This window comes from Neodiprion lecontei, chromosome 7 (assembly GCF_021901455.1).
Source record: "Neodiprion lecontei isolate iyNeoLeco1 chromosome 7, iyNeoLeco1.1, whole genome shotgun sequence".
NCBI lineage: Eukaryota > Metazoa > Arthropoda > Insecta > Hymenoptera > Diprionidae > Neodiprion > Neodiprion lecontei.
Window position 1 is genome coordinate 8,641,827 of NC_060266.1, and position 21,782 is coordinate 8,663,608.

Genomic DNA, 21,782 nt, shown 5'->3' on the forward strand with positions numbered 1-21,782 from the left:
CATATTAGTTCTAATTAGAATGCTGTCGAATGGAAAATGAAATTAACTGAGTTAAGGCGATAACGAGTGGCGTGAAGCCGGATAGAGATAGGGGCAGACTATAACGTGACTGTAAGAAATTTAGAAGAGAAAGAAAGTAGGGGTATACCCAGTATTGAGGTTCAGTTGAGAACACATTTTCATGTTTTAGGGAAAGCTTTACAAGACGTTGTACACTTGATAAAACTAAAGGGGCTCTGTATTGAGTATTTTCCGCGGTATCTACTAAATAGTCAGGTCATCATCGTAACAATATCTTGTTATATGATGTTAACTGAAATTGCTAATACAATACTTAGATTGTCTGAAGAAGTGCCACGTTTCTCATGATAAATAGAATCTCAAATGAGAAGAGAAATGAATGGAATATCTACTAAGAGTCTGACCTTCATTGCTTCAGCCAAGGCTGGTTCCACTGTAGCAAGATCGGCCCGAGCAATTGCTTCAAGTTTCTTACATTCTTCCGACTCCTCTGTTATCCGAATGGATTTCACCGTGACAGCTTTTTGAGTCTCATCAGCATCCCGCCGTTGATTCACTATTGCCACTAAGAACTCCTCGCACTCCTTTGTAGAGGTGAGAACCTGCTCCTGAGTTATTTCAAGTGCCGCTGCCATTTCAGTCACTTTTGTACGGGTATCATCAATTTTGAACAGGCCATTTCGAAGTTTATTAGACTGTTCGGCAAGCTCTCCCTGCTTTTCCACCAACATTCTGCAGATAAATGTGTCAGTATATTCTTTTGCTATGACGTTAAATGCAAAAAAACGTGAAAAATTTGTCACACTCATCCTACCCTAGTTGACATTGAGTAAAAAAAGTAATTCAACCAAATACACATCCTGGGATAAAAACTGCGTATCAGTAGCTGTAAATGAAAATTGATACAGTTCTGTGTAGTGCAAGTACAATAATATGCTAATCCAAAAAGCATTTTAAACAAGAATCATGGTATTCATGAAAGATGTGAACTTTGTGCTGAAGACATATCGAGTAGTCAAAACTTGAGTTGCTTGAATTGAAACCCTGCATGTTTTTAAACAAAAATGACAACAAAAACTGATAGAAAACGAAATTTCCTCGTGCTTCGAGTATTTTCACCGGAAATGCTGTAGAAGTGGCTAAGACTAGAGTAAAGATGCATAAAACTAGAACTGTGGAGTGAAAACTTTCTCACATATTATATGTAAGTTAGTGACGGCATCTGTTTGTCTTGGATAGCATGACCGTATGAGCTCAGGTGCTAGCACTCGTAACTGCGGAGCGGGAGGACTCGCGTTCAAATCCCTTGGTTGTCAATTAGGTCCAGAACGGCAATTTGCAAGCATGTAAGACAGGTCACGTCGCGGCGTCGTTCAGACGCCTCGTTGCAGGTCAGTGCTTTGAACTCGAGTCCGGCTACACCTGGACAAGGTTTTCGGCAGTTTCCCTTGCCCCTCGCACAAATGCGGGTGTTTCTATCTATTACTCCCAACCCCCTACTCTTCTCTACTCTAATAAATACATGTATTGCAAAACATAATTGTGACGAATAAATATATATTATCATTATTATCATTATGAGCGGCGAGAAAAACTACGTCGAAATCACTCGATATGCATGAAAACCTTTGAAAGTCCGTTTCAATGGTTAAATATATTTGATACGTTACTGTTGGTGTAAAAAATACCAGAATTTGCTGATATAATGGAACATGAGAGTGGGTGCAGCAGAATTCTATGATTCCTAACCCTTGTTTGATACACCGGGGTACAAACGACCCCACATCTCTTCTTCGTTAATTTGAAGTACCTGAATCTAAAAAAATCCCGTCTGTGGCACCATATGGCATTAGTTCGAACATACCACTATGCCTCCAAACCAGTTGCGTCTTTCTTGGACCGTTAATATGTGCGATAGGTGTCTAAAGTTGAGTAATCTCACCTGTACCCAAGTGTATCAAGAACTTTCGAGTGCTTAGAAGAGAAATCAGGTATAGAATCGCAGGCATTTTAAAATTAAATGTCCGATTATCACATCCTCATCAAAGAATTGAACTGCCGCATGCCCAGTGATATACAAATTGTACCAGCAAAGAAGACAAAGAGAGCAAGAAAGTTTATACATCTTGTCAATACCCTATCTGCAAAGAACACAGCTTTACGATTTGCGACCATTGTTCAGGCGCGTAATTTGATAATATACTTTTCCACTTTTTTTTTAATAAGTAATCATATTTTACCAGTCTTTGTGAATGTAAAATTCAGGGATATTCTGTTTCAACAATAAAAATACGTCATATTTTTAGTATAAAACGAAGATCGCTTTATTCATGAGATTTCTTCCTTCATAACAAAAAGTTACTATTCTACCTTTTTTTCTTAAATTAATATATCTCAAGGAAACTCTCCTACATTTTTGGTTATTTTTATTGAAAAATAACAAAGTTATGATTGTTTTAGTAAGATGCGTCATTTTGTTCATTAATTTGGATATTTTAATTTCTTTGGAATAGTTATTTCTGATATTTTGCCATACAACCTATATCGTTTCGAAAATAAATCATGTTTTGACGATGTGCGAACAATATGAAAAGTTTCATTTGAATTCCTTGGTATTTGAACTGTCGCATAGGGTATCGCTCAGCTGTAGTGCGCAAGCAAATACCTTCACATCACGCCTTGTAACACGTCCCGTGTACCTACCCCAATCAGCCCCCCTTCCCCCTGCATGCAAACGTGGGGATGTATGCGGAGGTATAGAAAAAATGATAAAAGACAAAGGGGTTCAGCGACGTTTTTTTTTAGAGTCCTTCCTCAGCGAAATGCACTTGTCAAATTTGAGCATGATTGATGCATCAAATTCAAAACAGAGGTATCATGGTGTGTAAAATCCTTGAATAGACTTGACCTTGAATTAGAAAATAAATTTAAACCCCCCACCTCCTTTTTTTGTTCTATTTCGTGGATCCACTGCAATATGGATAAACTACTCACATTATCGTTAGCAGTGTGACGAAGTTTTTGGTACTATAGACCCAGCACAGTAGTATAACAAGGCCGGTTCTGGATAGAAACACCTTCTTTACCGACCAAGCCCACCAATCCGCCTATACATGCATCCCAGACGTAAGCCCTTGAAGGTTACCCGCACTCTCGTAAGATAAAATGTGCTCTGCCAACCGCTTGTCGGTAAGAAAATCTCCCAAATGACCATGATCGTCTGTAAGAAATCCCCCAAATGACCATGATTGTTGGTAAAAAATCCTCCAAATGACCATGATCGTCGGTAAAAAATGCCTAAAATTGCCGTGGTGTTACCCCTTGTGGGATAAATTGTGCTCTTTGTCGGTAAAGAAAATCATGCTCATCGAGCGGGATCGATAACTGCATTACCGAGCGCGGTCCGTGAATCGTCAGGCGTTCGAGCGGACCCCGTGGATCCTCAAACGTTCGACCGAGAATCCTGGCATGTGTCAGGTTTTGAGAGCTTCCAGAAGGGTCGAGAAGATTCTCACGGCCTTGAACGAATCTAGACTGACAAACAATTCGTCTCACGTGTTTCGACTCGACGGTGAGCGGCATGCGGTCAAAGGATTTCGGTGCGACGTTGAATTCTGAAAGACCCGCTTTGGCCTTGAACGAATTTTAGACAAAATAATTCTCGGAATCGTCCGACGAAAACAATACTCGGAATCGTCCGACGAGTTCCGACTCGACGGCAAACGGCCTGCCGACAATGAATTGCGGTACGACGTCGAATTCTGGAAGGTTCTGAAATTTGTATGCGGCTGCTTCTACCCTGAACGAATGTAGGCTGACAAGCAATGCGTTCGACAAGTTTCGACTTGACGGCGAGCGGTCCGGGAACCTGAGAAAGAGCTTCTTTGACCCTGAAAGATTCTCGGAATCCTCCGACGAAAAACAATACTCGGAATCGTCCGACGAGATTCGACTTGACGGCGAGCGGCCTGCGGACAACGGATTACGGTGCGACGTTGAATTCTGAAAGGTTCTAACGTACAATCGAAGACACATCATTTCGGTAGCTTCTAGAAGTTTTTCAAGGATTCTGTGTGCCTGGTGGGAGGAATACAGCTATAAAAGACTGAATTTAAGGTCAGAAAGACAGTCTTGCATCTTCAGCTCTCATGAGGAGAACTCCAAATAAAGCAGAACTAAAACAGCGAATCGATCTGTTCTTGAAAAATACTCATGACTTGAAAACCTTTAATAAACAGAAGTCAGAACTCAACAAAGTGACAAAAAAGTTAGCAAATCTAAATTTATCAAGAAACACGTAACTGCTAAACATTTAAACAATGGATTTCACAAAACTGAACAAAGTTGCAAGCATGAACGGATTCCTACCGACGAAGAAATTGACGGGGCTGGAAATTTTCGAAATCTACAAAGTCACCAACATTCGACGAGTCCAAACGAGGTTTGGACAGCGTATCGTCACAGATCTGAAAGACGAATTCAGCGTATTCTTACCGGCACGGATTGTGCGACTGCTGAACAAGGACGAGACCCAATACCAGAAATTGGTGCAGACGATGGAGGAGGAGCGGTTGCTCTTGCAGTATCTGGGCGGCCAGTACGGTCAAATTGAATTCAAAGATGCGTCGACTCTCGCCTAATTTGTACACGGTACCTGGACAACGTGTGCAGCGTCTCCGACTCTCGAATAAGTTTCATCAAATAAAACCGAATCGTTATCTCCATTCCAATTGTATGTATATGTGTAGAAGAATCAATCATGATAATGAATAACATTTAAGAAAATTATGTGAACGATGATGATATAAATTTCTATCAGAAAACAAAAGTTTTTATTTAATAAAAAAACGTATACACATTTTTTTTGTTCTCCATAATAACAACGTTTTTAGTCCAATAATAATCTGAAACAGAGAAAAAACAAACAGTGTAATTTGAGAAAATTGAAGAAACCTAGAACCATGTAAGTTTTATAATTGTTATGATAAAAAAATAAAGAAAGCAAATAAATTTTGTCAACGTCATGAAACTATTGTATCACCCGATACTTTGAAAACTAAAGAATAAATTAACCAACAAATGAATATTTCTTTCCTACAGCAAAAAAAATTATTAAAATGAAAAAAAAAGAAAAATAGTTGTTGTTTTGTGAAGATGTGATATCAGCTTACACTTTTCGAAACCACCAAGTGCCATCAGATTCACGCTCTAAAAACGTCAACACTCCTGCTTGATGCAGGCAAATGTCACTCTCATTGCTTTCGAATGCACTGATTGCCATTTCAATCCCGTTCATTAATAGGTTTGTTGGTAATAGATATGCCCATTCTTGTGGTACTTTTATTGTAGCCGTCATCTGAACGTATTCCATGTCTGAGGAGACAAAAAAAGTAAACGCACATCTGAAATCTTGTTTGCCGATAGCAAAACGATAAAAAAAATTGTGATATTCTGATACAACTCACCGGTTTAGATGGTGATGAAATTTCTGAAAAACGAAGCGCACGTGCAAGGGGTGTCACTGTTGAAACTTCTGAAAACAAAGCGCAAACGCATTAAATTATTTCTATTCACTCAAGTAAAATCGAAAATTGTTGTACACTCAAAGTAAAAAACTGTATAAGTGCACTGATTTCATTCACCCACCTTCACAGTTTGCAAGCTCAACTGTTGATGAATTCATCAGACGGACGGAGCACTCCACTCTTCGTACAGCTTCTTCATATGTTTTAGGTTCACGATTAAACTAATACCAAATCATAAAGTGGTTGACACTTGACGGTTACGTTTGCAGGATATATCTTTCTCACTCTATCCTACTGCACTAGTGCGTAGACCTCGAAATCGTGAAACTGACACCGTGGGGCAGAGTAAAACATCCCCGTAACGCTCCTGGAGAACGATAGCTACTAAGCCTATCACAGTTCCATGTATAACTCTAGCGATTAGTTCACTCTCACAGCTCTCTCTCGTACATGAGGCCTGCGAAACTTCTTCGCCAAGTTCCAAGAACTGCCTTACTATCCTTCACGCGCTGCAGGTTCGTTCGAGTAATATCTTGTAATTTTTTTCGCTGAAGAATATTGCGTACGTTCGTTCCCGAATTTTCGGCAATGTGTGAGTCACGTCGGTGTTTACCCATAAAAGGGACCGTGTCAGCGTAGAGCGGTCATTCTAGAGCAAGCTTCGCAACTCTATCTTTGCCAAGTGCGTGATCGAAAGAAGAAGAAACATGGATTCCGAAGAGTGTTTGAAATTAATACAAATCATGGAAACGGCGTTCAAGATTTTATCTGAAAAATCGTCACCGGCAGAGATTGCAAAATGGATTCGATTCGGAACCCCAAATACCAGGCTTTTGAATAAAATATCACGCAACAACGCCTCAACGATCGGGGAGAAGACAAGAATTTTGACTACAATTGGAATTATGAAATCGTTGAAAGTCAAATTTCAACAATTTCAAAAAGTGGGTGACGGATTACGAAGCCGACGAAGAAGCGATCGAGTACGGTGGGAAGATTTGGAGACAGCTTGCGAGAGCCGAATTCGAACGGGAGTCATTATCAATCTGCGGCATAAAGATTTGAACAGGTTTTTGGAAGATGCGAAACACCTCGTCGTTGCAAGATTCAAGAAAATGCTACGAAAAGTGGGAAGTTTAAAAGCAAACTGTGTCTTGTGTTGTAAATTCAATATAACGGAAAACGCCGAAGTTGTTAAGGAAATGAAATATTCTAACACCAGAAACCAGATCATCCTCCAGTCAGCTGACATACACGGGTGGTTCGAAGAGAACGTAAAGCAAAAAGTGTTGACCAAGGTGGAAGATTTTCAAGAGAGAGACTCTGGTTGGTCGCTGACTGAAATAATCAATTTGACTGTGAATATCAACAAGTACGTGCCACTACGAGGCGGTGTGTTCACATACACACCACTACCAAAGGATGTTCAAGACAAGAAGGCTGTCGTCAACATCCGCAACAGCGACTGATATTGCTTTCTATGGTCGGTCACCGCAGCCCTCTTTCTAACCAATAACAATCCTAGCGAAATCACTTCACATCCACATTTCAGCTCAGTGCTACAATACGACAGTTTGCATTTTCCTATGTCTTTAGACCAGATTCCAAAATTTGAGAAACTTAACAAACTCTCGATTAACGTTTATGGTATAAACAGTACGGAAAAACAAAAACGCAGTGAAATCGTAACCATTTATCTAAGCCGAAACAAGTCTGATAAACCTACAATCCATCTTTTAGTAATAGAGTCTGAAAACGACGATGACAATGATGGTATGGAAAATATTGAAAAGAATGTAACACATCATTTTGTATGGATTCGAAATTTGTCGAGATTGACAAGTTCCCAAATTTCCAGACGCTCACATCAGACGTGGTTGTGCGATAGGTGTCTGTCTCATTTTGATTTCGAAAGATGTTTGTTGAAGCACCGAGTGGATTGCATGAATTCGAACGAAACCAAAGTTATTTTACCAGCAGAAGAGGACAAGATTCTCAAATTTTGAAATTTTAAACACAAAGGAACCGTTCCGTTCTGCGTTTACGCAAGGCTAGAATGTTAGCTGCAGCCCACACATGAAAGTTTTGGGAAAAATAGAACAATTTATCAGAAGCATCTTCCGTATAGTATAGCTTACTATCTGCATTGAGCGTTTGACGATTAGCTTTCAAAATTCAAAATTAATCGCGGAGAAACTTGCATCCAATGGTTTGTGAACAAGTTAAAGGAATTGGCACATTCGTTAGAGGGATACTAGAAGACTGTTGTACCGATGGAACCACTAAATTTCAATCAGATCAACGAATTTGATCTATCGGCGGTCTGTCATGTTTGTGAAAAACCGTTCACACCCACAGACGTGAAACATCGGGATCACTGTCATTTCACGGGAAAGTACCGTGGTGCTGCTCACCGCAGCTGTAATCTAAATTACCAAAATTCACACACTAACCCAGTGATATTCCACAATCTGTCGGGTAACGATTCGCATTTTCTGATCAAAGCCCTGGCAACGTCATTCGAAGGTACTGTTGAACTAATACCTGTTAATAAAGAAAAAAACATTTCCTTTGCTAAATTCGTTACGGGAACGGATGTAACGTTCCGTTTCATAGATTCGTACCGTTTCATGCCTAGCAGCCTCGATAAATTATCATCGTATCTGAACGATTGTCAAAAAACAATAACACGTAAATTCTGCAGTAGCTTGAACAAATTTCGGTTATTGACTAGGAAAGGTGTCTTCTCGTACGAATACATAGACAGTTGGGAGAAGCTCGAGGAGAAACATTTACCAGCCAAAGAACAGTTTTATTCAATATTGAACGACCGGAATATATCAGACGACGATTACACACACGCGTGCGACGTATGGCAAACTTTTAACGTCCAAACTTTGGGAGAGCATTCGGACTTGTATTTACAGACGGACGTGTTTTTACTGGCTGACGTTTTTCAAAATTTTCGACAGAATTGTTGGACGACGTACAAACTGGACCCGTTACATTACTACACAGCGCCCGGTCTGTCGTTTGATGCAATGTTAAAATGTACAGGCATCGAACTCGAGCTTCTCACCGACATAGACATGGTTATGTTTATCGAAAAAGGTATTCGTGGTGGTGTATCACAGTGTTCGAACAGATATGCAAAGGCCAACAACAGGTACATGGGAGAGGAATTCGATCCTGAGATCGAAGAATCTTATCTCATGTACTTTGACGTTAATAATTTGTACGGTGCAGCTATGAGCTTTGCTCTGCCATACAGTTCCTTGGTATGGGTATCAGGCTTCAGACAATGCGACGTTCGTACCATCTCGGACGATGCGGAGTTTGGTTACGTGCTGGAGGTAGATTTGGAATATCCTGCGGAACTGCATGAAACTCATAAGGATTTACCATTGTGTCCGGAGCACTATGTACCTCCGATTTCGACCAATAAACAGCCAAAATTGACGCCCACGCTATTTTCCAAGAAAAACTACGTTGTTCACTACAGCGTTTTGAAACAATGCTTACAATTAGACTTAAAATTACTTCAAATTCACAGAGTTCTCAAATTCAGGCAAACCCCGTGGCTCAAAAAATATATAGATTTGAATACCGATTTGCGAAAAAAATCTGACAACGAATTTGAGAAAAATTTTTACAAGCTAATGAACAACGCAGTTTTTGGCAAAACTATGGAAAACGTGCGAAAGTACAGAGATGTTCGATTGATCACCGAATGGGATAGACGGTACGGTGCGAGAGCTACCATAGCCAAGCCTAATTTTCACAGCTGCACCGTTTTCGACAAAGAGATGGTTATCGTCGAAATGAATAAGACGAAAGTCAAATTGAATAAACCATTGTATGCAGGTTTCTCCATCCTGGATCTATCTAAAACATACATTTATGATTTTCATTACAATTACATTAAGCAGAAATTTGGCAACCGATATACGAACACATGAAGGAGGACTTGCACAAATTCGACACGTCGGATTATCCTCTTGACAACGTTTACGGAATACCTCGAGCAAACAAAAAAGTTCTCGGCTTGATGAAAGACGAGAATAACGGGAAAATCATGTCGGAATTTGTAGGGTTACGAGCTAAATTGTACGCATTCCGAGTCTTGGGAGATGAGAAAGACAATAAACGTGCCAAAGGTGTCAAAGGATCAGCGTTAAGAAAAATAACCTTCAACGATTATTTGGACTGTGCGTTGAAACGTGAAAATCCATCCTCAAATCAGCATTTGATATTAAGTCGAAAGCACGAGGTATACACTGTAGAACTGCAGAAAGTGGCACTGAGCTGGAATGACGACAAGCGGATCGTGTTTCAAAACGCAACCGACACGCTTCCGTGGGGTTGCAAGCCTGCACCTTAGCTTTGTAATTACCGTATCGTCATCTATGTAGGACCTACTTTATAACTGTAACATGATGTACGAAATGTTATTATGTAGGATGGTGAATAACAACGCTCCGAAATATGGAAAATTGTACAACGATTCATATGTCTGTCGATTGTCTAAAAAATAAAGATGCATACTTGTTATTTGTCGGGTATAAAATAAAGAGACACGTACGTTTTTTACAAAAAAATTCATTTATTCAAATGTTACATGTCCGATTCGTTTATCCAACTGTTGTGTGTATTGTCAAAACCTAACTATTTAACATATATTTTTCTCCCACGCTTCTTGAGCATCTTCACCACCAGATAGATATCCGGATGTTTAACCTTGAGGAGCTCTTGTTCGTAGAAACCACCAGCGATGGGTTAATCTCGGTAGTCTTTGAGCTTGTACGTCACAGGATGAGTATTTTCCACTCGACTTATCGTGAATATTTCAGTCGTCCAATTGGAAATGTAACCTTTCTCGAAGACATTTTTGAATTTGCTGATTCGAATTTTGTCGCCGGATTTTAATTTTGCCGATATGGTAGGTATCGCTCGAAGCCCTCCGTACGCCTGACGTAATAACAGCCTTTCGTTTGAAACGGTGATATCCGACGGTTTCATTCTTACGGTTGGGTGTTTGGTGTTGTTGTGAGCCGAAACAAAATCAGATAAGATATCGAGCCACTTGTAGCTTCCTTGCATGCTGAACCGTGTCCACATTTTACCTTTCAGCGTCCGATTGAGACCTTCACAGATCGAAGCCTTCGAATTACTGTACGTGGAGTAAAGTTTGATTCCGTAACGTGTCATAAGCGATTCAAATTTCGAGTTGTAAAATTCCGTTCCTCTGACGACGTGTAAATTTGTCGGTACACGTCCTTGGACAAGCACAGATTCCATTGCCTTCGTAACATCATCTCTAGACTTGCTCTTTATCGGTATAGCCCACTCATACTGTGAAAAATTATCAATGACGGTGAGCATGTACGTGTAGCCTTTGTTTTGTCCAGCGTATGACGCCATATGAACAAGATCCGCCTGCCAGGTCTCGTCGATGCCGCGCACGTCTAGACGTCGACGCGGGTAATTCCGGCGTGCAGGCTTATGGAGTTCCGTCGCCAGTGCTTGCTTTTCCTCGTTCATCTTCCAATGCTCTTAGTCTGGTGTCCAATTTGATAATGATTTCTGCGTTTCGAATCGGCAAGTCTCTGCCTGTTTTGAAGTCTGTGTAGAAGGTATCCAAGGCTTTCTCCGTGGTAAGCTCCAAAGATTTAATCATTTGATCAAGGTTGTCGATTTGTTTTTGCAGCAGAATGAATTTCCGTCTCAAGGTTTTCAAAGTTACAGCATTGTTCGGCTCTGCGGGATCTGTGACATTGCACAGTCTCTTGTTCCGTATATCGTAATGCCCGTCGGCTGTTATTTGAAACCCGACACCCGGAGGACCGCGAGTGCTCGCAGCTATGTTTTTATTCAGCTGACGTCCAAACACGTCGACGCTCATCTCGTAAATGATTGCAGATTCGACGAGAATTGGCTAATAAATGATTCCGGCTTCCCGTGATTCTTCCAAAATCAACATGATTTCATTGTTGTGACTTGTATTCCCGGCCGCCTGAGATGCCATAAGCAAACGAAGACGTTTCACCAGCTCGTTAGCGTCGTCCCAGAAAATATAATCTGTTTTAACACCTTGTCGAGTGACCCAAGCCTGAGGTAGCAGAACACCTTTGCACGTACGCTTCGACATCTGTGACGATGGTGATAGGCCTTTGCCTGACGTAGAAATATTGAGCAACTCAGCAATTGAATGCTTGAATTTGACGCTCTGAGCGTTTCGGATAGGCTCGGTGGCGCTATAGTACTTTCTGTGAGCATTTGTTGCGAGAAGGATATTTCTGTAATTCTCCTTGTCGTTGCGGGTATCGTGAGCGCTGTTGGGCATTTTTTTTAACAGCAGCTCCAGCAGTCCCTGAGTTTTCGGATAGAGCGTGCCGCCTATTCGAACGTTATCGGGCTCGAAGCTTAACGGTGAGTCACCAACCATCAGCCCGGCAGTAGGAAGACTCCGTACCCCGTACACGGTATCCAACTCATGCTGTCTTTGTTTATCATTGAGCATCCCAAGATATTCATTTTCTTATCTCACCAACAATTCCGTAACAGTTTGATCCTCTTCCTCTGCAGTTGCAAAAGAATCTTCTGCTTCCATTTCGTTCTTCGGTTCATCCTTCGTTTCAGTTTTGAGTTCTTCCTTCACCTCTTCCTTGAAAAGTTTCGTGCTTCGAGAAACATTGACTAATTCCTGCAGCGGGGTAACCACAGATTTGAAAACATCCTTCATTGTTTCCTGCAGCGACTCTTCTTCCATCTCGAGGATTATGTGCTTACGACGAATCGCATTACTCGCTTGAGCGATACGATGCAAGAGTTCTTTTTCCTCACGAATTTCCTGTATGTTGACACAACTAGTTCTGGAAAGCTACTGTTTTGTCGTCTTCGAAGATCGTGTACTTTATTCTTTTGTCATGTTTATAAAATAGTCAAATCCCCTCCCGTACCGACCATTACCGAGCTCTCTTTCCTTGTCGATCACTACGAACCAATATTTGTCACCGTTCCAGCATGCCGCACACAAGTATTCAAACTCTACGTACGACATATCGGTGTTTATATGATCGTTGTACACATTTCTCAGATTCATCTTGTCTTGTTTGAATAAGACCAGCAAGTTGGTGTTATCACGCACGAGATGCTTAGGGATTCGAGCGTACGTCTGACAAAGATAGAAACAGTCTACATCGTGATGTCTACCCATACAAAAGTACGCGCGGATTTTATCTTGCTTCTCGCACGCTACGTCATCGAATATGATGATCGGGTTAGGTTGCGTCCCGTTCGGTGTAATGACGTGCTCATGCTCGTCAAAGGGGTAATACTCAACACCGTCGACATTTTCAAGCACTTGACTCAGAAACTTGTATTTCGGTCGATTGAGAGATTTTGAGTAAGCGTACAGGTTTTCAAACCTCAAACCGTTCGGATGCGTTATAAGCGCAAAGAATGCGTTGGTTTTACCACAGTTAGATGGTCCGCAGAATACCGCACGTACACTACTCGGCAACAATTCGCCATGACGTTTTTTCCGTTTGATACTCTGCTGCGTAAATTTGTCAAAATTCATCACGGGCAGCTTGGTCGATTGTGTCTCGAACCTCATCTGGAACGTGACTGGCTGGATTTTCTATGAATGCATCGTTTATAACAACTTTCTCCCAGTCGCAGAGCGGACGTGATTGTGCACACACGTGATCGTAAGCGATCGTCAAAACAGTGATCAAGTGGGAAAGGTTTGGTAAATAGCATTATCAACAAACTTCCGATCGAGTTGCATGTTCACGGTTACCAATAGTGCGGTCCTGGTACGAAGTTGACGAAAAGACTCGCGAGAGGCGATCCCGGTATCGATCCTCTCAATGCAGCGTGTAAGGAACACGATATAGCGTATTCGAAAAATCGTGAGAACCTTGAAGCTAGAAGCGTTGCAGATAAAATATTCGCCGAAAAAGCCTGGAAACGGGTTCTCGCACAGGATGCAAATTTGGGTAAGAAGGCAGCCGCTTGGGCTGTAGCTAACACGATGAAGGTGAAAACAAAGTTAGGCATGGGACGTCGAAAACCAAAGAACGTCTCCTTGAACAAAATCATACGAGCGGCAAAACAGTCTATTATTCGGAGCTACGACGCGAAAACGAGCATCAAGTCTGCACTCAAAGGTGCTCGAGAAGCTGTGAAAAAAGAAGGTGGTAGACATAATGTGCCATCACCGCGCGTTCTACCGGTACCCTTAAAAGTTGGCGGATCTGTACCTTTTCTCATACCTATTTTTGCCGGTCTCAGCGCTACGGGTGCGTTAGCGGGAGGTGCTGCGGGTACAGCAAAGGCTGTAAACGATGGAAGCGCAGCTAAACGAGAATTGGAGGAGAGAAAACGGCATAACAAAACGATGGAAGCTATCGCCTTAGGTAAAGGTCTCCATCTCAAACCTTATAAAATGGGTTTCGGTCTTCATCTTTCAAAAAACTAAATGTCAAGATACCACGCCAAGCGTCGACCATCTGGGATGAAGTATGCAAAAATCATGAAAATTCCATACTTCCGAGGTGTCGTTATGCGCAACAAAATGCCCAAAACCTGACTGCGTAAAAAAGAGACAGCTGTAGTCAATCTCGACGATAAAGATGGTCCTGGGACACACTGGGTTGCATATAAGAAACGCGGCAGCGATGTAGTTTACTTCGACAGTTTCGGTCATCCTCAACCTCCGTTAGACCTCGTGGAATATCTCGGTGTTGGTAGCGTTAAGTACAACGACGACAGATATCAGGATTACGGTACATTCGATTACGGATACTTGTGTCTGAAATTTCTCAGCGATGAGCTATATAAACATGACACGTAATTTAATAACGTCAGTCGAGCACTTGCAGTCATGGATGATTCGTTTACATTAACGATATCGGGAACGTCTTCGATTCTCGAAGCGCAATATTTTCCTCTGATCGAACTTGCTCTGAAGAAAAAAATTATGTTTTCGGTTTCGTTGAACTGTTAACCTTCAATTCCATTCCCAACGTTGATGTCGGTCATAATAAAATATACGTAGCCGATAAGGTAGTCACTATATCCACTGGCAGCTACAAGATTGAGGATATTCAAAAGTATGTTCAAGACGCGTTAAAAAATACCAACATTGAAATTAGCATAAAGCCTAACAATAATACGTTATGCAGCGAAATCAAATGGTAACCATATCGTCAATTTGGAACCTGACGATTCTATTGGTCAGCTTCTCGGACTTACACGGCGCGTATTGGCAGCTAACCAAACTTATCATTCGGATATGCCTGTAACTATTCTCAAGGTCAACCCGTTGCGAGTCAAATGCAGCATTACAACGGGCGCCTACGTCAATGGACATAAAGTGCATACCATTCACGAATTTTTCCCTATCGTTCCACCGGGATATAAGATCGTGGAAGTGCCATCGCACGTCATTTACCTTCCGATCACCGTCAAGACCATAGATCACGTACAGCTTCGGTTAGTCGATCAAGACGGAGATCTGGTTAATTTTCGCGGAGAAGTTATAACTGTGAGACTGCACATCAAATCGCAATAGAAGATGGGTATTGTATAGAACAGATTGTCCAGAAAGAGTTATATTAATAATCAATCAGCATGTTCCGATCAAGTCAGTCATCGATCGATTTCCGAACCGCTAACACGTCGAAACGTGGAGTTCCTGATAGCTCTAGGTCTAAGGCTGACACTTTTTGGAAAAGGAATTTCCGACGAATAAAACTGCGATTCTGCTGTTTCGTTGTATGCTACGTACCATGGAGGAGGAAATCTTGAGCATTCAAACACCTGTCATCTTTGACGAATCAATCGCCCACCAAGAAATAAACGCACACAAACTGTACGCATCGTCAACTTTCAACAACAGCAATGAGATTCGAATCACCGTTCAGCATCAGGATTTATGCATATTACCGAGCAAGAGTTCGCTGCATATCTCTGAAAAATTTCTCAAATCGAACGGCACTGCAGCAGCGATCACAACTTTAGTCAATAACGCCATCTGCCATTTGTTCGAAAATGTACGGTACGAACTTGACGCCGTAGAGATTGATAAATGTAAAAACTGTGGTCTGACCAGCCTGCTGAAAGGTTTCGCCTCGCTCAACCCTGGTCAAAGTTGGCTTATGGAAAATGCTGGATGGCTCAACGTTCAGGAAACGAAAAAATTAACCGATGCCGATGGCAACTTTGACGTAGTTATTCCCTTGAGCATGATATTGGGCTTCGCTGAAGACCATCGCAAGATCGTCGTTAACGCGAAACACGAGCTGATTCTTACAAGATCAAAAAGTGATATCAATGCCATCGTTCAAAATCAAGACGAAGACTTTGGAATCGTGATCGATCACGTGGAATGGTTAGTACCCTATGTGAAGCTCTCGGATCAACGAAAAATCGCACTGTTGAATTTCATTGAGAAAGATACACCAGTCTCCATAAGCTTACGCAGTTTGGAGTTGTACGAATATCCTTTGCCACCGGCAACCACAAAACACGTTTGGACTGTGAAAACGTCCACCCATTTGGAAAAACCGTGATTTGTCATGCTCGGTTTTCAAACGAATCGAAAAAGCAAAGCCGGCAAAAATGCCAGTCATCTTGATCACTGTAACATTACTGACGTCAAGCTCTTCTTGAATTCCGAGTATTATCCGTACGGTAACCTGAACTTGGACATGAGTCACAATCGCTTTGCATTACTATACGCGATATACGCAAACTTTCAAGCCACCTGTTATGGCATAGAACCCGAGCCTCCGTTGACGACGAGCGAATTTCTACAGTACAAACCTTTGATTTTTATCAACTGTTCGAAACAAAACGAGGCTCTGAAATCTGGACCGGTAGATATCCTCATCGAATTCGAGGCTAAAAATAACATTTCCGTTGGTACATCTGCCTACTGCTTGATTTTACATGATCGTATAATTGAATATAACCCGCTGAGTGGTGGGGTGAGGAAATTGGTATAAAAACCTTGAACATTGTGACAATCGATTCAGTATTTTTCACAGTGGGGTTCATAGTCGACGTACAAGGATTTAGAAGACCGGGTCCCTGTTTTACACCAAAAGAGTTGGCAGTTGTGTCACTCGACGAACATACCAACCCGTCAATTTTTCTCTTCGAACCTCCGTACGATTGGAATTATTTACTTGTTCCATTCAGAAGCGAAAATTTATGGCTGTCAGGAAATTATAATGGACTATCCTGGGAAGGTGGTGATTTACCTTTTGAGAAGCTTGACTTTACCATCGAATGTATGTCGCTGCGTAATGCTCCAACAGTTTACGTAAAAGGTTTGGAGAAGAAAAGTTGGTTGCAGAAAATTGTGGGTGAAAAAGTTGAAGTCGTTGATGTGATGGATTTGGGTTCGCCGTCGTTGGAGAAATTGAATAAAATGTATACGAATTCAAATTGTACGCATCACGCTATATTACGTCCAAACTGTGCAGCTCAAAACGTATTGTTACTGCGAAATTTTTTACTCAAACACAAAAGACAATCGGTATCTACTCGAACAGTTATTAATTCTCATTGCGTAAAGCATGGGTACGATACCGTTAAGTAAGAAACATGTAATTACACTCATATATCAGCATTATGAATTTCATGTAAAACTGTAATGTTAAGTTGTTTTCTTCAATAAAATATTTTGCATCGTCAATATCAACCGTTAATTCAGAACCTCTGTCCTGCTAGTTGAGAGTTTATTTCAGAACCTTCTAGAATTTAACGTCGCACTGCAAACCGTTGTCCGTAGGCCACTCACCGTTAAGTCGAAACTCTTCGGACGATTCCGAGTATTGTTTTCGTCGGACGATTCCGAGAATTGTTTGTCTCAAATTCGTTCAAGGCCAGAGTGGGTCTTTCAGAATCTAACGTCGCACCGAAATCCTTTGACCGCATGCCGCTCACCGTCGAGTCGAAACACGTCGGACTAATTGTTTGTCAGTCTAGATTCGTTCAAGGCCGTGAGAATCTTCTCGAACCTTCTGGAAACTCTCAAAACCTGACACATGCCAGGATTCTCGGTCGAGCGTTCGAGGATCCACGGGGTCCGCTCGAACGCCTGAGGATTCACGGACCGCGCTCGGTAATGCGGTTATCGATCCCGCTCGATGAGCATGATTTTCTTCACCGACAAAGAGCACAATTTATCCCACAAGGGGTAACACCACGGCAATTTCAGGCATTTTTTACCGATGATCATGGTCATTTGGAGGATTTTTTACCGACAATCATGGTCATTTGGAGGATTTTTTACTGATGATCATAGTCATTTGGGAGATTTTCTTACCGACAAGCGGTCAGCAGAGCACATTTTATCAAACGAGAGTGCGGGTAACCTTCAAGGGTTTGCGTCTGGGATGCACGTATAGGCGGATTGGTCGGCTTGGTCGGTAAAGAAGGTGTTTCTATCCAGAACTGGTCTTGTTATACTACCCAGCACATTTCTCGTTATCGAAGATAAGTCTTGATCTCAATATTACTTTCGAGCATAGATATCGATCGTCTCTTCAGATTTGTCAACTTGTCAGCATCTTGAAATTTACAGTGATTTCACTCCCTATTGCATATAGTAAAATGATAAAATGATGATTCATTTGTTAATCTATCATAACAAATCGGCGAAGAGAACTTAATTCATCATCATGATGATGCAAAAAAAAGTTTTTACCTGCGAACAGGATTTTGAAGAAATTGCCACCCTCATCTGAAAAAATGTTATGTTCACTTGATTTACAGAAATTCGCTTACGGGCGCCCTCTCTCGATAGTTCGACTGCTGCAATTTAACACTTTTGAACCTGTTTCAGGGGGTAATTAAATGAAAATTCAATTCAATTCCTAGTAAGGGCCAGTGTAGTGTGCATGTATCTGCTTATTCAGTTGAAAGTGTAAATTTAAAGTATCTTGATACAGATGCGAGATATTGGACACTTTTGACTTAAGCCAAGAGGAACCTCCCGTAAAAATTGAATTTCTAACAATTAAAATAAATCAGAATAAGAAATGCTATCCGTCGAGGCGTGACCAATCACCACGGGGAAATCCTACTTTTGTCTTCTAGATTTTAGCCCTTTTCTTCATCAGAATACACTCATCAAGTTTTGCGTGCCAAAACTAGCGCTTCTCTTTTGAACCCCATCTTTCATCCGCTGTTTATTATTCTACATTTTGGACTGGCTCAAAACCCGTTACAATCATTTGCGCAAGAGTATATAATTGGGTGAAGAAAAATAAACTGCTTTCGGTGTGGCAGGCTGGCTTCAAAGAAGACCGGAGCACATGTGATAATACCTTTACTCTATACGTATTAATATGGAATCAATTAAAAAATATGGCCGCTAAATTATATGTGCTCTTTGTTGATCTGAGGCGGGCCTTCTATTCCGTATCACATGACAAACTTTGGTCAAAATTACAGAGATTTGGTTTCTCTTTCAAAATTATGAATATTTCAATAGAACTATACAAAAAGGCCAAAATTCTCGTGAAGAGTAGCCGGTGTATCTTTAAACCATGCAAAAACGCGCAAAATGTATTGCAGGGTGATACTTTAAGCCTGTTATTCCTTGCCCTTTTTTGCGACATAACAAAATTTATTACGCTAAGGGATATTAGAGGAGTCTTCTTGAACCGCGTAAGAGAAATCATGCTCTGAGCATTTGCTGATGATATGGAATTTATTTCCCAAACGACAATAAATATTGGAAAAATCCTAGGCCTGGAAGAATATTTCAAAATCAATAATTTGTAAACAAATTTTCGCAAAACAGAAATATTATGGTGCCGTCTTATTTAACAAAAAAAAAAAAAAAAATAGCCATCACTTTCAACTGTACCTATTAATGCGTAAAATTTACACAGTCGAGAATTTTTGAAAAAGCCGGATAAGAGTTTAAGACCGACGGGAAAAGAGCTATAATTTCTACAATAAACAGAATAGATACAGTTAAATGGGAAGTATGTGTAAAATTATTTGGCTCACTAGTTTCCTCCGTAGCGTTGTACGTAGCTCCTATGTGGAATATAAGATACCTGGAGAAACTCGAATCAATTCAGACTGCTTATCACGAAAGCCTACTCCGCTTACCGAATAATTCTCCAGGCCATGCTGTTCGTATTAAAATACGAATACTAAATATAAAATCTGAAGTATTCAGCTAAACTTTGAATTTTAACAAGCGGATGCCCGACTCATCAACAGACATTAAAAAATGAGTTTCCCCCGAAAAAATTACTAGCTAAAAACAATTGCTGTGATGCTAAGAATAACTGAGCAAAGCAGGTGAGAGGCACATTCTTTGCACATATCGGAACTCAAGAAATATGGGATAATTTAGATTTGATTAAACTTACGATAAAAAGGGGAAACAGACCTACGAAAGTACAGCGAACTTGCAGAAAGACCTGCTCAGGCCGCCAGTGAACAGTCTTCCTCCCTAGCATTATATACATATATACTGTTGAACGATACTAATTTGTCGGCATACTTAATCTTACGATTCCCGTATGATATAAAAGGATAATAGCCTAAGTACGGCTTCTTGACATTTACGCCATCCACGTAATAGGAAAGAATGAACAGCGTATTTTTACCGGTGATGTTTTCTGCTATTAGCGTACTGAGCCTGACGACATCCTGCATAAATTAACACATTGCGTAGAATACAATGAGCTAAGAAAAAAATTAGATATACTAAATGAGTTCAAAAAAGACAACTATTCCATTGAGGCGTTAAATAGTTCAAATCCGAAGACATTAAGAAATTAGCTTTATACATGTATGCTATATTACTTGAAACTTACAAGGAATGAAACTGAATTATGAATTTTAGCAGACGAAATACATGGCGTATTCCACATCAAATCGAACAGTCTATTTCCCTGACCCATTTTAATCTGATTGCCCTTTTACACAGTCAAAGTGCATATTGAAAGAATAAAATTTAATTTTTTCCAGATTTATTTGCCACATGATTTCTTCACAACACGTCATCCAATAAATTAATTTCGACAATGTTTTAATTTGTCGCGCCTCCGTAGCTTGAAATCTGGACGATATATGAAAAAAGTTGCTTCACAAAAATTTTGGCTTTTTTTGTAAACTTCTTGAGAGTATTCTTTTTGGATTTACCATATCCCATTTCAATGTAGTTTCAATACAAAATGAACGCAAATTATTCGTAACTGAAAAGTGCCTTAATAGAGTGGGCTACCATTTATACATACATATACAGCGTGCCTTCATCAATGCGAATGGTTGTGTAAAAATTTCATAGTGAGCAGTGGCAGTGGTTCAGAAAATATATTAACAAATATTCACACAGTGGCGAAAATTCGGTTCAAAATTCGCGGTGCATCAAACTATTTGCTTACCCTACGCATGGCACTACTGCCCACTCGAGCGCCATCTTTCATCAATTGTTTCACGTGCTATTTACAACCTCAGTTGATGTTTTCAGTACGATCCAGTCTTTAATCAGAAAATACATCATATTTCACGTGTTATTTCGTGATCAGGTGGAATTCCTCTAGTCATCAGACTGAGCGGATTGGGTTGGTTTTGTTAATTTCTACGAATTTATAGTCTGTGCAGACAGATCTCATGACATGATGATGATGGTGATGATGATGATGGGTATGAATGATATCTACAGGCAAACGTAACAATTCTCTGATCCTCACTATTCCGAATTGCATTCTTAGGTGACGAAAATGGTACCTCCAGGCACGAAGCACTTCGATCGGTGCTGCAATCCTTTCGGAAAGAAAGGTCATAAAATCACGTGAGGCTTACGACATCCCTTGGATCACATTCTGGCGAAAATCTCGTTGCTCAGTTGTAGCGAGTACTTGTGCAACAGTTACAGACAACAGTGTTTGACGTACAAACCAATCGAAGGCAAATGCGAAAATAATGATGAAGGTACACATTTGAAATTGAAATAATTCATTCATTCGAGTTCGAAATTTCATAACATCGGGGTTTTGATATTCGAATACTGTCAGAAACTATCTTTTAGAATATGATACTTTGGCCACTCCGCAATTATCTGAATTATCTGCAATAACTAAACTGCCCCTGATCTTGATAATGAGCTTCTAACGATGAATCAAGCATTTCGTTGTCTGCAGCAATCACCAATTCCAAAAAAAAAGTTAAATTGACTAAATGGACAAAAAA

At 40.6% G+C, this 21,782-nt stretch overlaps 1 protein-coding gene across 1 annotated transcript in view; it reads right to left on the bottom strand.

Moving 5' to 3' along the window:
- The window catches only part of LOC107227614 (dynein axonemal heavy chain 2), a 732,784-nt gene that overhangs the window by 147,119 nt on the left and 563,883 nt on the right, over nucleotides 1-21,782 (bottom strand). The window contains exon 33 of the mRNA XM_046746102.1: nucleotides 426-753. Coding sequence (XP_046602058.1) covers nucleotides 426-753 — 328 coding nt within the window. The remainder of the gene's footprint in view (nucleotides 1-425; nucleotides 754-21,782) is intronic.